The sequence below is a fragment of the Chironomus tepperi genome, unplaced genomic scaffold (genome assembly GCF_022539635.2).
Source record: "Chironomus tepperi strain 1889 unplaced genomic scaffold, CSIRO-AGI_Ctep_v1 contig_335, whole genome shotgun sequence".
Classification (NCBI taxonomy): Eukaryota; Metazoa; Arthropoda; class Insecta; order Diptera; family Chironomidae; genus Chironomus; species Chironomus tepperi.
The window spans coordinates 2,681,806-2,699,361 of record NW_027226457.1 but is presented as its reverse complement, the minus strand read 5'-3'; the positions used below and the strand labels follow the sequence as shown (position 1 = coordinate 2,699,361).

At 31.1% G+C, this 17,556-nt stretch overlaps 1 protein-coding gene across 1 annotated transcript in view; it reads left to right on the top strand.

Moving 5' to 3' along the window:
- The first annotated feature begins 4,286 nt into the window (after positions 1-4,286).
- rdgA (retinal degeneration A) overlaps positions 4,287-17,556 on the top strand; it is a 28,183-nt gene continuing 14,913 nt past the window's right edge. The window contains exons 1-4 of the mRNA XM_070644237.1: positions 4,287-4,507; positions 4,675-5,795; positions 11,410-11,548; positions 13,689-13,892. Coding sequence (XP_070500338.1) covers positions 4,472-4,507; positions 4,675-5,795; positions 11,410-11,548; positions 13,689-13,892 — 1,500 coding nt within the window. The 5' untranslated portion in view covers positions 4,287-4,471. The remainder of the gene's footprint in view (positions 4,508-4,674; positions 5,796-11,409; positions 11,549-13,688; positions 13,893-17,556) is intronic.

The window sequence follows — 17,556 nt, the reverse complement described above, 5'->3', positions numbered from 1 at the left end:
CGATCGACCCATGAAAAATAGATTGAAAAATTGGGGGTAGAATGAAATATTTACGAAGAAATAATTTGCCACTGAATGGGAAATTGTGTGCACTTATCGGCAATAAATTCAAATAAAGTTGTCATAATTTATTGACATACATAAAGAAGGCATGAAAAAGTACTCAAATAATTATTGTTTGGTGGAAATAAATCATGCTTTTATTTGTGAGCCATGCGCTCAAGACGAGGGGACGTGGAATTTAATTACATGTTAATTGTACCAAATTGTCAATATGAACGACCGCTCATGCGACAATAAAAGCTTGTAATAAGAAATAAAAATCTCCGTCTTATCACGAATGAGGGAAATTTTGCTAAACACAGAAGTTTTATTTGCCTTACATCCTACAACAAAAAAAACGAGCCCATGAACACGCGATTGTAATTTCCGTCTTGCATATATCTTAGCTTGTACATACTTTATATGATATATTCTTTGACATAAAAGAAAAGTTTTTCTTTGCTCTGCTTTTCGTGGATCTCATCTTTTTTTGTGCTTTGACGATTATCATTGCACTGCTGAAAATATAGATTCTATTTTTTGCGATTTTAGATATTTTTATAATAATTCATACGAACGTGATTTTATTCCAAAAAAATATTTCTTGATTCATGTACTAAGCATTGAATGAAGAAGTAACGAGAGCTAAAAGGATGTGCTGAATCTATTGAAAATATATCTTTTATTGATTTGAATCTAGTCAAATTGCTGCCAGCTCATCGCTCTCTCTCTCCATCTTTTATTATATCAAAGAAATAAAAATGAGAAAAGAATTTATTTTTATCATTTTTCATATCAGTTCCTTCAAAACTGTTTGTCGCGGGACTTTAGTTTCAAGAAGATTGTACCGTTAAGACTGCGATTTTGATAGCTTTGATCTTCTTTCTTGCTTCATTTACGACCAATAGTCGTGATCCATGACATCATATAAATGTCATCTGAAGCTAGCTCAACCGCTTTCCAATTCTCATGTACATGCAGCTTCCTATATCAAAAATTGTAGGATTCAACCAAGAACCAAAGGCCTGCATTTTCCGCATTTTATAAGCACAGATCTGCAGTTATGGGCTGTATCTTATAGTTCGTCCAATGCTACAGGCTTGTGCTTTTCACCTACAAGTGTGCAATTTTGGACAAGCTCTTCAAAATGGCATATTTTTTTTAATTCCTAAACCACAGATTTACACCAAAACAATTTAAAATGAAATACGAGCAACAACTATCACTGCAACCTTTGTTCATTCCTTGAATTTAAATAGAGCTTTATCCACTTATGCATATGATTCAAGTAGACAACTAGTTGCTCCATTAAGCTTAATACATTATAATTGAGCCAAATTATCAGCTTTCTGATACCAAAGAAATAAATTCAAATTTTCCATGCATTGCATGCAATTTAAGACTTCCTGTCTCAAAAGTGCGCTACCTAACATAACAGTTAAGCATATCCTGCTCTATTATATCTCATAATATGATCAACGTTTCATAAATTTCTTACTTTTATGTATATCTAGGGTATTGTAATATGAATATTTTAGTGATATATCATAGCTGAATGGAAAATAAATTTTCTCACTTTTTTACGATTTTCCCAGCCACAAAATAAAAATCTTTAATTATGTGAGAATGACCTAATAATTCTTAAATATTCAATTTCTTTTCGTTTAACTTCCTTCCTCTTTTTCCTACTTTTAAGCCGCACGAGTAAAGAAAGCAATTATCGATTTTAATAGTTTACTATGTTCCATTTTTATAGTCAATAATAATAGCTGACTCCTATCATAAAATTACTTACTCGAGGTTTTTTATTCTCATCCGACGTAGTAGAAAAGTAGGAAAAAAATGGAAATTTTTTCTCATCTTTTGTGATGGAAATCAAAAGTAAACACGTTGCTTGATGAGCTCAAATGATGGGGATGTGAAGGAAATAAAATAAAATTGAAAAAAAGTGAGAATCTATTGATTCTTTTTTTTTCGTCGATTTTCAAGTGTGAAGTCTATAATTAATGAGTTACAAGTATGAATTGTAATTGGATTTTGTTTATGTAGGAAGAGAATATCTGAATTTAAGATTTATTACAGCTCAAGTTGTTTATTATATTAAATTGAAAAAAGAGAAAAGTTCAGCACATCAATATTTATTCTGTTCATCACGCACATGCTTTTTTTTTGAGGATTTTCATTCGGATGTAGTGAAATGTGGGGCTTCGTTTATTAGGTTGTGGTGAAAGTTTGATGTTTTCATCGAATAAAAAATTGAAGCTTAACTGACCTAGTCACTAAAATGAAATATTAGATGGGCATTTTTAAGGATTCATTTGTTTGTTTTGATGGTTTATAGCAGTAGTGGGCAGCATGTACTGTCGAAATGCCATAAACCGTTTGACGTGAATGGTTGACTTCACGGTGTTCCGCGGCACAAAGGTGACCCACCACTGGTTCAAACTGCGAAAAAGGAACCTAAAAATGAATGAAGCCTAATATTTTCCATAATTATTATCCATTGGACCGAATAATTAAAATTTTGAATTCTATTGAATATTTACTAAGATTCGGGGTGTAGACTCCTCAGGACTAAAGATTTGTGTACCCACCTTAAATAAATAAATCTTAATTATTTTCCAAAAAACCAAAAAAATAAGTCAAACAATCGTAAAACGCCCCAAATTTCGCTCATTCATATTTCAAGGCCACATTTTTCCCATAAGAATCCATAATCATCGAATATATTTGGAAACACTAATTTATTTCAAGAGCTTCATGTCTATTCGGTTGTATGTTTATATTTATATCGAGAACGAGCGTGTGCCAACATCATTGACACCGAAACGAAAGCGAACTTATGTGCCTATATACATTCACATAATGTTAATGTATAAAATTTTATTATCAATATTTTCCTTTTCTTTTCTCGCTTTTTTATTTTAAATTTCTATATGAGCATCGTCAAAAAAAATACAGAATCAAATCCTTCATAATATCAGCATTTTTATGGGTTCAATATAGCTATAGCGACTTGTTTACTTTTCTTCATTCATGCTTTTATGCCTATCGACATGGTTGAAGCATTTGAAAAATTAAAAAAAAAAATATGAATATTTGTTGCAAGCAGCACGCAAAAAAGAAACAAAGTAGCTTTAATGTCGAATATTGGAATAACTGATAAAAATGAAAATCACATGGAAATAAAAACATTTCCAAATTGAAATAAAACAGACTTGAGGAAATAAAATATATGAAAATTTGTATTCAATACAGCCGTAAACTTGACGTAACCAGCTATATTCTTATTTATGTTGTGATTTTTCTTCCTTCTTTTAATATTCCAAGGGGTTTTTTGAGCAACAAACTTTGTGAAAAAAAGGATATTTCCTGCTATCGTGTTCGACATGAAAAGAGATTTATTAAAAACATGAGGAGGAAATTTAATGAAAAATTGTTATGCTTTCTTTTGAGTATCGGGATGATTTGCTTATAATGGGACAATTTTTGAGGGTGTGGGGTCGAGGCTTCAAGTGAAACTTGGCCTACTAGTAGAGTTGGGCCCCAAATATATGCAATACGATGAGCCTGCCAACAAGGCATTCTATGATACAGTATGAATAAACTTGCATTGGGTTTCTACCCAATATGCTATTTTGCACAGGGGTTGGGGTGGACAGAGGCAGTCATGGGGTCAAAAAGGAGATTTTCCACTTCACATAATAACTGAACGACCCCAATCTCGAATGAGGATAGAAAAAAGTAACTAAAAATTCACATCTCCGTCTTGTCTAAATTTAATTCCTCTTATTGTATAGGTATCTATGGAAAACTTTTATGCTTGATAGAATAAGAATGAAAAATTTTTATTTATACAATATAAAATACTTCATAAATGTGAAAGAAAAACAAGAATACCAGAAAAATTTGTGCTCCCAAAGGCATGTTGTGAAAAATTTTTGGAATTTAATTTCACGGGAAAGTTTGAATTTGTGTATACAGACTGCCGTGCCTATACTTATTTAAAGAATAGAATTATGAAAATAATATAATGTCTGCGTGAACAGAAAAGGAATTTTCTTATTTTTTTGTTGTCATTTCTTCTTTCCTTATTCACACGGAAAAATTTCTTTGTTAACAATTGATGTTAAATTTTCTTTTTTTCTCTTTCTCTTGCCTCTTTTGTTATATTTTATTATCTCATTTGGAATTCAACTCTCTTTTGTTGTTCGTCTATTGATGATAAGAAGAGTAAAAAAAAAGGGACGAGATAATCATTCAATTATTCCACTTATACGGTATAATGAATTTTCAACAAAAATACAACAATATTGTGTAGCGAAGCTGTTGTGTTTCTGATTCCCCATCATCCAATTTGCCTGAAGGCGCAATGAATAGCAATTTGCGCACAATCTTCAAGAAATTTCATACGCCAATTGGTGCATAGATGAAGACTCAAAGTAGTCTAGAAGTACCTAAGCAGGTTTGTTATTTGATTCTTACTTTAAATAGACATTTATTTTTACGTTTATTAAAAAACCTAAAAATAATATAAGAATTGACTTTATTTCCAATTTTCTGCTCTACTTCTATTTCACATAAATATTATTCGACAATATATAAATAAAATAATATAATTGTATACAAAAGGTCCGTTCAGCATCATTCGATGAAATAAAATTAGATTCACAACGAACAGCTCAATATTTCACACAATCATCAACTGATTCACAAGCTGCGTTATTGGCAGTACCGAGTGGTCAAAGATCACGCAGCTTTGATTCAGCTGGAATCGAATCAACCGATGCAAATGCATCATTTCTTGACATTCCACGACAGCGCTTTAGACGAAAGTCGAGTGCAAAATCGCCAGTATGTATACACTGTCAATATGTTGAGGAGCAGAGGAAGCGTGGGAGTACAGCCGGATTTTATTTTGATGCTCAAGAATTTAGATCTCTTACTTATTCAAATTCATCCTCATCGTCTGAAGAAAGTGATGAAGATGACGACGATACGAAAAAGAGTAGTGAATATGACGAGGATGAGCAGCAGCAGGACGACGATGAGGATACAGACATAGATTACTATTTTCAAAATCAAAATACCCTTCTACTACCTTCACCATGTAGCATTACGTTTACACTTTCGCCAACGAATTGTGATTATCCAGCCTTTCCCATACCGGGTATAGTGCAATCTATAAGTTCACCACCAGCATTGCCTTCAACACCTCCAGTTTTTCCAACATCACCCACGATAGAATTCTCACATGAACTCGACGAAATTGAAATTCCTGGACCACGACAACGTAGACGATCGATATCAAGACAGGAAGCAATATTTGTTGAGCCTACGGGTACATCATTAGAAAATGTATCAAGTACATCACAAGACTCGGACAAACAGTCACATGATAAAGAACATAATGACATAGTAGTTGTAGCTAACGAAGACGAAGATGGAAATGTAAACAGAAAAAATTCAAATGCGCCTAAAGCATGTGAACCATTTGTTCGTGATATTTTTCTCACCGTGCCTGATTTAAAGCGAGATCGAGCTGCATCAGTTGATTCATGTTTTACGAAAGTAACATCAGCTGCTAAAACAGAAGAAGTTCAACCGCCTGAAGGCGAATTAAATTTATTAAGTGTACCAAATAGTGGAGCTGTACGATCTCGTAGTGTTGACATTGTGCTTCCAACTGAACAGCAAGCACGTTACAAAGCTCTTGCATTAGCGGGACCAGCTAGCAATTTTTATAATAAAGGGTAAGCATCATGAGGAATTGCTTGACAATATTACCATAAATATTTACATAAATCTTATTGATTTCCAATCTATTTCTATAAATCTACGAAGCATAATAAATACGAAAATGTCAAAAATATTGAGATCGGGTTAAAACATGATAAGCGATTATGTTACGCACATTATAAGCTATTTTCGAATTTTCTATTCGATCCAAATACAATATTGGCAATAAACATTTCCTCTTATGAAAATAAATTTTCATAATTTTTCCGGTTTTATTATTTGGGAAAAATCGCTTGAGGCGGAAAAATTTCGGATCATAAAATCAAAAGTTTATCTTCATTTTCTATCTTTGATCACATCTTTATAGGAATGGAAGAAATTAATATCAAACCCATAAAAACATTTAATTTATAATTAACATCAATCAATTTTCGATCATCAAAAATCCATTGATCTGGAAATTAATGAAATATTTGAGAACAAACATTCGGTGCCTTTTTCTAAATGATTAATTGAAAAAATATCAATTTGAAAAATTTTCCTTTTTCGGAATTGAAATGAAATCATTTCTTAAGGCAGTGGTGGGCAACCTGTGATTCGCGGGACAGCTTGGGAATAAGCCTCCATCGAAACCGCAAATGATGTACGGAATCATGGAATATTCATGAAATTTGTGTACCGAGAATCATAGATTGTCCACCACTGTCTTAAGGTATGAATATAAACCACAAATTGTATCTATCAGACCCTTTTATTCGTCTCATGCAAACCTTTTCTAAACGGTAGAATTTCACTTCTCATCAAAAAATGAATTTAAACTTTATAAAGTCAACAAAATTTTTGAAATAATAAGAAGAACCAAAAGGATGTTATGCGATACATAACCTCAAAAATTTAATAAATTAATTTTTCGTAACATTCGACTTCCTTCCGAAAATGGCCCGAGGGACATAATTACCGAATGCAATAAATTAAGCAAATATGCTCCCCACTAGTCATTATCTCATTCAACGAATATATTCAATTTGCATATTAAAGCTATTATCAGAATGTAAATCATTGTGCGCAAACATACGGTAATTTAAATTTCATAATTGAAAAACAATTTATCAGTGATCAATCAAAAAGGATAAACACGAAAATAAACAGTTTTAATATTATAATTTGTGTATGTGCTCACGCTCGGCACTCGAAATATAATTCAGTTCTAAAATGATTTTTGAATAATTTAAAGTCCATTAAAAGTGTGTCCTTTTTTGAAAGTCCATTGAGAATGATTCAATTAATCTTCATGTAACTTGAAAAGGCTGACTAATTGCAATTTAATTGCTGTGTTAATTAATACAAAAAGACACACAAGCATGCCTGTATGGCCATAGAATTGTTGTTTAACCATTTCCACTTGAATAACATGAAAGGAATTCTGAAAAAGCACCAAAAAAGGACCTTTTGTTTGTTTTATCCGTTTGAACTTTACACAACATTGTTATCTTTAAGCTTTAATGCCATATCTTTTGAAGGGTGAAAATTACACATGCTTTGAGGTAAATGACAGAAAGTTTTACAGTTGAGGAATTTACTGTGAAACTTTTAACCACAAAATATTCATTTTCTTCATTTTTGCGGTGGGATGGTTCGTAAATGATGTGATTTTGTGCTTCATTTGCAATAAAAATTGATATTCAATATTTTACATGAAGCTAGTCTACTTTCAGTGTCCTGAAATGAGATTTTGACTTTTGGACCGATTGTTGCGCCTTAATAATGTACAGCATAAATGAATGACCTACTTAGAAAATCAATAAATTTTTCTGTAACAAAATACCTTTTCTAAATTCATTAGGGAATCGCAAACAAATGTATTTTACGAAAAAATTATTTATGAAACTTGATGCCTATTAAGGGATTGTCAAAATTAATTATTGAGGAAAAGAAAGCTTTAATGCCCAAAAAAATTAAGAGGGGATTCTATGATGTTGAAGAAGCCAAGACATTGAAATTCACTTTAATAATTGCTCACAATCTTTTCTCAGTATCTTCACAAAAGTTCATTCATTAAAGTATTAAATAATTAATAGGAATCCAAACAATTTTTTGCTATTTTTATCTCGATGAAGAATAATCTGATTATTAAATATTAAATCTATGACGTATAATATAAATTTAAAAATATACAACGCATTTTAAATGACTAAACTTTGTCTGATTAATAATGAAATTCAACGAAATGACGTTGACGCTTCGCCTATATATTTTTGTTACTATACAACAGCTCTTTCCACTTTGTCGGAACATAAACAAAAGTTTTCTTGCGTGAATATTAGGTGTACTATACTGCAGAAAAAAATATAATTCAAACAAATGCTATTTTTATCGTTTGTAGTGTAATCAAGTGAGTGAGTAAGATAGAGTAGGGTCAGACGATTTATTAAACATTTTATAGCTTAGTCAAGCTGTGTTAATAGTCGTTTTTTAAACCATCAATTTTTTGTTCGTTCGCGAAATGAACGTCTATTGCAGTGGTGGGCGATCTTTTGGTTTTCACGGCCCATCTTAGTGATAAACTTCGACCAAACCCTGCGCGGCATAGAAATCATGGAATTTTTGGTGGCACACTAGTGAGTCGCAGCACACAGGTTTCCCACCACTGCTCTATCCAGTAATTTAGTGCATGTGTATTCAGACTAGAATTATACATATTCAAATTACTACACAAATCAATGCACAAACACTAGAAACACCTTTCTCTCACATTATTTTATCATCACATGTGCATACATATGTGATTATCATTATGTATTTTTCTCCACATTATCTCTTGATTACACTATAATTTTATTTTTTTTTTTTACGTGTGACTCACTCAGTCAAATTTTTTTCACCCATTAAGTGTGTTTATAGTCTCGACATTTTTATTCTATAGGAAAAAAGAAATACTACTTGGCATTTACATAATCGAGAAAGACACTTAATAAGCTTCTTTTTTTCACTGCATAGTTGTTGAATTGGAAAGGATCTAGTTGAAACAAAACAGTTGAGAGTAGGAAAAAATCTGTGAATGGTGACAAATAAGTGAGGATTAAGTACCCGGAAATATCATTTTATGTTCAAAAAACTGTAAATAATCTGACTCGAGTTCAGTATTAGAGACAATAACGAGAAATGAGCATGAAGTGTGGCATTAAAAACTGAATATAAAGATGAAAGAAAAAGAAGAAGCAGCATAGTGAAAAAAAAAATATTCATGTCAAGTGTAATTTTCCGTCTGTTTGACATGTGCAAATACGGGCAGACGTAGCTAAATGAGAGAAAAGTTCCTCTCCAGTTTTTTTTTTGTGCCACAGATTACTTTTGCATTTAAAAGAGAAAAAAAAGTTTCGAGCAGCATAAAGAAAACTTTTTTCAAAGCTTTTTTCCATACTGCAGCGTGCTTTTATCTCCTTTAATTTTTAATTGCAGTGCTTTTAGTAGTTTCTAAAATATTTACTAAGCACAAAAAAAAAGGTTCACAAAGTGAAATTTTCTGTTTCTGCCAATCACGCTATTCCATTTAATGTCAAAATAAATTGATTTTGTTTTCACTGCAACATCATCCCCGTCATCTAAAAAAAAGCTTCAATCCCTTTGAGATTTGTTGGATAAAAATAATAAATGTACAAAATAAAGTAAATAACGATATTTATAAAGAAAAATTCCATCACATTTGTCAATACATAGCTCAAAGACTCGAAACTTACGAATGATAATATTATAAAGAAGCTTAAACTTAAGGATAAAGAAAATAGCTGTGGATAATGCAAGGAATTTTTCATTTTGATAAAGCTTATAGCAATTCATCATTGAAATGACTCGTACTTACTATGTAGCACACAACATTCATCTCATGATTCTTGAAATGAGCGCACGATTATAGAATAAACATTAAGGATGTCTTCTTCATGTCTATCTGCGTGGTTAAAAAGAAGAAAATATAAAATATTAACAAAAGTCAAAATGTGTAAATATATACTGTTGGGATGTGCCAACAAAATATTTGACGTTTTTCTTTCTTCTGCTTGATTATCATTTTCTGTACAACAGCAGAACTTGTTTGGCTTTAAAATCCATCAAAAAGAGAAAATCTCAGTCATAAAAAATATCTTGGCATTCTTATTCGAGGCTTGAACACTTCGTGATTATTCTTTTCAAACAGTTCAGTTGTTTACAGATAGTCCACAGGCATGTATCAATCTCGTATGAGACATTGGGCTAGGAAGGTTTCATCAAATTTGACTTCACGCTGATATGGTGCCTTATTTGAATGAGAATTTTAAATGACAGTCTGTTTGCTTAGTTCTAGAATGTCGGGCATGTGGCACATGCTAGATCAGACACATCAATGCTAGAAACTGAGACTCCAACTAGTATTTAGTCACCCAAATCTACTCGCTATTTGAAAATCACAAATCTAATCTAGTAAAGCTAGTAATATCTAATGCTGTACAATCATATAGTTTTATTCCACAATAGACTAATTAGCACATCCCTAGACAAAATAGATAGGAAATTTTTCAGACTAAATAAAAGATTCTTGAGCGTATCAAAACTAATGAAACAGATAGAAAAGTTCTTTCCATGTTTTGCGTACAATGAAAAGATATTAATTCAGATGAAAGCAATAAGAATGTGTATGAAAGCGTGTGTAAATGTTTATATAAGCCATAATATTATTATAGTAATACACTCAGCTCAATTTAATTAACAAGAGAAATAATTTGATTACAAAAGTATGTATCAATGACAGTATTTATGTCACGTTTTAACAAACTTCTTCGTCATTATCATTTTACTGTATATACAGAAATAGAAGTGATATTTATTTCCTGTGAGCGTTGAAGAATGCTATGAGATAAATGAGAATCTATAGAAATTCCTAAACATCCATATATTTTATATTGACATATAACCTAATGAAATTGTGTGGAAATAAAGAATTACGCTCATTTAATTCCACCTGAAACCTTCTTAAAAATTGAGAAACTTGTGCTTGTGCGTGCACATAACCATTAATTATAGAATATCGATAAATATTCTTCAATGAAACATTCAAAAAGTTATTTAATTCTTATATTCATTACCATTTTTTTCAATCTTAAAGCTCGAAACTTAATATAAAGATAAAGAATTGAGAAGAAAAAGAGCCTTTTTGACCTTTATTCAATATCCAATCAACAATGAAATCATCAAAGGCGAAAGGAAAATTTGCAAAACTTGTTATAGTCAACTTAACGACTCAAACATGCTTTAAATGTTATTGCCATTCCAATCAAAATGAATTATGTAATAGTATTAAATTCTACGGAAGTAATCGACGTAGAAGGAGAGCAATTCGTTATAGAAATAGAAATGGTTTACCGTTTAAATATAGGTAGATAAGTATGAAGTATGCTAGCATGCAATATATGATATTAATTTTTTAATAATAATATTGAGATCAAAGATTTAATTATATGATATCCGAAGAAAAAAAGGCACATCATGATGATATCCTATAAGATTCTATAGTTATTGTTATGGTTACTGACAAAACAATTTATTTCTCTTCTTTATCTACTTTTTTTAATAATGAAAAAAAATTGAAACGTGTAGAAAACCAGGCGATAGTTCAGGAGCTCGACAAATCAGAAACACACCCGATTGGTCAGAAAATGCTGTATCAGGAGATCATTTATGGGTGGCCACATCAGTTTCCGGTGATTGCTGTTATATCGGCGATAATGACTGTACAGTAAGTGCTAGTTTAAGCTTCTTATTATTTTTTTCCTTTCTTTCCTATTTTCTAAAAGCTTTCATTAATTTATCGTCATACTATAAAGTTGTGTACATGTACATGTACATGTGTTCTGGGTTAATTGTGAATGATGTTCATGAAATGGGATTTTTATCAACTATGTTGGTCAATGTGGTGAACATTGGGAGTACTGCCTTTACTTGACTGGACACTTGTTCATAAAACAGTTCGGTCAACCTCGAGCTTTGACCGTTTCTGCTTCTATTAGATAGTATCTATGGTATTTCTAAGTCAGATGTAATCGGCTGTTATCTACTCGTCTTATAGCTTGTTCATTTTTTATATGCAGGTCTGCAATTTTGTACAAATTCTAGATTTTTATCTCAAAAAACACCAACAAAATGAAATTTGTCCAAAAATTGTGGAGGCTTGACTTCAAACCACTACTCTGTGATACATCCTTCAGTCAGGTGCCTAATCAGGGCCGCTCTAGACCACCTTCTTCCTTTTTGTATGTCAGACGTCATAAATGAACAACCCCAAAGATACGAGAAACGGAAAGAAATATAAAAGATAATTTATAATATAGCTAACACGTTTATAAGTAAAAGAAATAAACTCATGAGAAAATTTCATGGCAAAATTCATTAATTACATGGAATTGCTCCTTATATGAATCGTATAAATTTTTCTTTTGTACGTTCTAATTTATACATACCACAATAAAAATGTGCTCCTTTTACAACAATACGTTATTTTGGCTGTAAATATTTTTTGAAGTATACATTAAAAATAATTACAGTGCTATGGACGTTTCCTCAAAAGTTTGTACCAAAATAAAATTAAGGCCTTTAAAAATGCAAAGCTTTTCTCATAAAAAAGTTTCTTGTTCCCAAGTTTTTTTTTTATTATATTTCGACTTCTCGTATAGATTATATCAACATCAACCTTTGTTTGATCCCAAAGTTTAACCTTTACGTACTTACCTACTTACCATGATGGTCGATAAAATAAAAAATTTTCCATTATTTTTTTCCCTTCATCCTTCTTGAATGAAATGAAATATAAAAAAAATCTACGCATATATACGTCGTACACACAATGAATAAAGGGACACAGAGTGAGCGGAGAAAGTTTAATAACAATGCCAAGAAGAGTGAGCCTTTTTTTTTGCAGTCATTTAAAATGACATTATGACATTTGGGACATACAAATGTAATAAACAGAAAATGTGACATGAACACGGCACGAGAATAACAGACAGCAAAACGAAGAATAAGAGAAAAATATTTTAATTAATATAAAGTCTGATGGACTATAATTCAAGTTGATTACCATAACCAAAAAGGATATTCTTTAATTGCATTTATTTGCTTGAATTGCTCCGACCCAAAATTTCATAGGAATTTTAATTTTTATAATTGAAAATTTGTCATAAACTGTATTACATAATTGTTTGTTAAAGGCACACCAGGGGTATGAAAATTCCATGCTTGTCTACCGACAAGCTTTTTGAGTTAAAATTTCTTTTTCATCCAGTCAATGTCAGTTACTGACAAACTTTTTCTGGCAGTCAAAAATTTTTTGTGGTTTTTTTTACAACGAACAGCCATCAACTGAAGGTATCCTTCTTGAAAATTTTGTGCATGTTCTTGAAGCAGTTGCAAAATGTTCTCTGAAGTTTGGATGGTTCCTGTTAAATGAGCGTATCTTGAGGGTCGGGAGGGGTATTAAGAGTTGTAAATTGTAAGACTGAGTTGACAGGGCTGCATTTGTGGAGGCGTCTCCAATGTCTAAATTCTGGACTCCACTTGAGGGCAGCTTATGTCACCGGACACCTAAAGTCCTTCCCATTCCACTTTAAGGTCATTATTTGATGACGTTCAACATTACCTGAACACAAGAATTCTCATCAAAATAATTCCATCCCAATCATTCATAGTATTAGGAAAACAATTTCCTTTCCAAATTTCCTGTTTCATGAAACATTCAATCAATAAATTCCCAATTGAAACTTGTTGTTTATTATTGGACAAACATCAAACAGCATTGATAAATTATCATTTGATCCATTAATTCTATTTCGTTTATTTTTCTTTTTCATTCATCTCTCGACATGGATATAATCTTACCATAGAAACAAGGACCAAGAATGAAATGTTCAGCATGCAAAATAATTGCTCATGCAAGTTGCATATCGGTATTAATGGAAAGATCTCAATTGGCATGCAAGCCAACGTTTCGTGATGTAGGTGTTCGTCAGTATCGTGAGCAAACGAGAACTCTTCATCATTGGATTCATCGGCGAACGGAGAAAGGAAAATGTCGTCAGTGTGGAAAGGTCAGTAAGCAATTAGCAGATAGTAAATGCTTTTAATTGAATGAATGAAAAAAATTACAGTAAAAAAAAGAGAAATATATATATAGTTATATAAAATATTATAAAATGAGTCAGACAGAGGAGAGGAAAGTGTATAATCTCATTTAAATTCTTATCAATTCAATTGCGATGCAGAAATGATTTTTATGTCGACTTCGGATATTAAAAATTCAATTCAGTTGCATATTTGATTGTATATCCATAGTGAGAATGCAAGCTAATAATATGAATATTCATGAATTTTAATTAAATTGTAATTTGATGTTTTTGTGCAACGGTAGTTTGTAACAAATGAGTACGAACAGCTCTGTTACGAATAATGGCTTTTCATTTCCTTTTGTTTTATACAAGGCTGTATAGTAAAATGCAATTAAAAAATGACTAATTTACATAGTAAAAAGTTAAGCCTTAGTATGAATAAGAAGAAAATACTACAGTAATTAAAAAGAATAATAATTTGGCTTCACGAAAAACTTTTTTCTGCTGACTTTTACTTCACTTCCTCCTTCCCCTGTCATTCTTCCACATCGCCAGATTATTAATATGAATATCTTGAAAATGACAAAGAGAAGCATAAGTCAAAAGAAAAATTATAATATAAGAAACGACAACGATGATGATGATGATGATGTTCATCTTTACATAAACACGTAGGAAAGAAAGGAAAAAAATATTTTTCACACAACTCATTTCCTTCTTTTTTCTCATTCATACTTTATATTCCCGACAATATGAAGAAGACATACGATGAACTTTCGAGGATTATGTAAATTTCTCGTAATTTTTGAGTGTTTTTTCGCAAGCTAGAGGTTTCAAGCCATAAGATTCAGTTTGAACTCCCCAACATGATTCATTTTAAAATTATTCCTCATCGGAAATGTACATGATAATTACAGTACAGTGATGATAAATTTCAATGAACCCCACAAACGTCTAAGTAGAAAGTCATGTTATTATCCGAGTATTTTTTTTTTTTGAATTATTTATAAACCCTTTTCATGTAACATGAGTGATTGTCCATTTCATGCGACTGTCTACCTGTCAGATATGCTGTTATTATAGTGAGAAGTCATGCATTTTCACGTAATTTTGTTGTCAGGATTTTTAAAGATATTGTACTTAATCTGACTGTCAGTATACGTGTAGTTTTCATTATGTTCTAGCTATGGGGATAAAGTTATGATTTGTACATGACTTGAAAGGATCGACAGATTTTAATGCAGTAGTGGGCAACCTGTGTGATGTTGCACACTAGTATGCAGTGTTTGTGTTTTTGATCGAAGCTTACCATCTAGATGTGCCACAAAAAACAAAAGGTTGTGCACCACTGCTTAACGAATGAGATTAAACTTGTTTTTATTTTCTGCAGTCTAAGCTAAAGTCTAGGTGTAGATGCTACGTCTGCAACAAAATAAAATTATGTCAAAGTCAGGGACTAAAATTGATGAATTATGAATTTTTCGTTCATTTTACAAAAAGAAGAAAAGCACAATGACGCATAAAGAATATTAAAACTTTCCCAATATGTTACTTATGTACCAATATAGCACATTTTTCTGTCATAAAACACATTAAGTTTATTTTATTTTTTTTTCATTCTTTATATTTTATTGTATGATAAAATAATGAAGATAGAATGAAATGAACAAAAATATATGAAATATTGATAATTTCATTTAAGGGATGCATTAAAGTTGAGAAAAACAATTTCGTTGATGAGATAAATAAAAAAAAAGTAAAGTTCTTTGCCCTCCTACTCGTATGAAAATTAATATAATAATAAAAATAAGATATATATTTAGACTGACACATGCAGAAGCTTTATTAGAAAGTAAAATTATTCACGAATATTCCCTTCTTTTTTTGTGTTTTTTTTTTCTTTCACTAACGTCATGTTTCTTCGTTTATAAAATATGTATGAAAAATAATATATATATGTCTGTATGTATGAAACACTTGAGCAGTTTGAAAAGAAGCTTTCGTATCTTAAGGTAAAGTCAATATTTAGATTCTCTTACTTTCGATTATAAAATAATGAAAAAAACAAAAAAAAAAATGAACAACAAAAAAGCTTTTCTTCTAAATCTGAATAAGTTAATTTGTTTTACATATACTCCTTATTTTTCCTTCTCTTTTTTCCTTCACATGATTTTCATTTTTTTCTTCTTCTTTATGAAGCACACACTTCTTCATCATATATTACACTCTGCATCCTACGTACTTTAACTCTAACAAATATTTTTTTAACATGCTTTTAGGGAATGTCGTAAAATTAAGCATACACTCTCTCTCACATTCATTCAATCAGTTAAATTACAAACGTCTCTTGCAATTATTTCTATAGTAGTATTGATGATGCATCGCTCTTACAGTTTTATGATTAATTTATATTTTCATTCAACTTGAATTAATTAGATTCAATTTATTATGCTGAATGACAATTTAAGCTTCTTTTATGATTTTGATAGAAAACTTTTCACAGTTTGATAAATTACTTTGCTTTTGTCTTTCAAACTTATGTTTTTGGAACGGTTCTTCCTGTAAATTTACAGTTATACACTTCGTACTAACTAATGAAAAATGAATCTCTTCTTGAAAAATTAACTTTGATTCCGAATAAGTTATAAAATCGCAACAATAAGTTTTTGATTAGTTGACATTACTTCTGTTATCTCCCAAGAAGCACGAGGTAAAAAATTTGTAAAAATGGTCCGAATTTGCCGAAGTAAAGTCGTCAGGGCACTCTCACGTCTTGATGTTAACGCAGTGATGTAGCAATGCCCTAGCTTGACTTCATTGAGCTTGTCGGATCTGTTATTTCAATATGTCAATGCTGCTAATTTGGAATCGACAACCTTGTTTAATATTGTGACCCGACTGAACAACTCGATGACTTGTTAGCAACTAGACCTATGATCGACTAATGACATATTCTCCTGAACATTTGACATAAATTGTTATGTCTAGATATCCATTAGACATTATGTCAAGTTGTCCTCTTGTTAATGTCTTTTTATGAAAATTTTATTGCCTCCATACTTGCCCACCTGAGCAGTTGGTATGAAATTTTATCAAGAATATTCATCTCTCAAGATTCCACCTCCGTGTCTGAATTTTGAAATTTTCTCTGTACAATTTAATATTCCTTAGAATTCTACAGATGAAAAGAATATTTTATTACTAAAACTAATTTGAAAGCTTCCAGGAACAATTCAATTTGAACTTCCTGAATCAACAATCTTATTTTACTTCTTAGAAGTACTCAGACGTTCCTGTTAGATCAAGGACAAGTAAAAGCCATCAAATATTTATTCTACACTTCTTGTTCACAAAATGTCCCTTAAAAATATTTTAATGAAAAATTCATAAGATTAAAATTTTTTGGAATGTCTCTCTGCAAGGAACCTGCTGCTATTGACATTCTGTTATGAATCACATCACATTTTTTATGCGTATATTTTTCCTCATTAATTCTTTTCTGATTATAAGTTTATTGCCATGTCCCTTAATGCACGATTTCTAGTGAAATATTAATCTCATTCGTAGGAAATAACAGCATGACGTTGATTTTTTTTGTTTGTTGATGATTGATTTTCATGATTTCCTTCCTTGAATTTTTTATAAG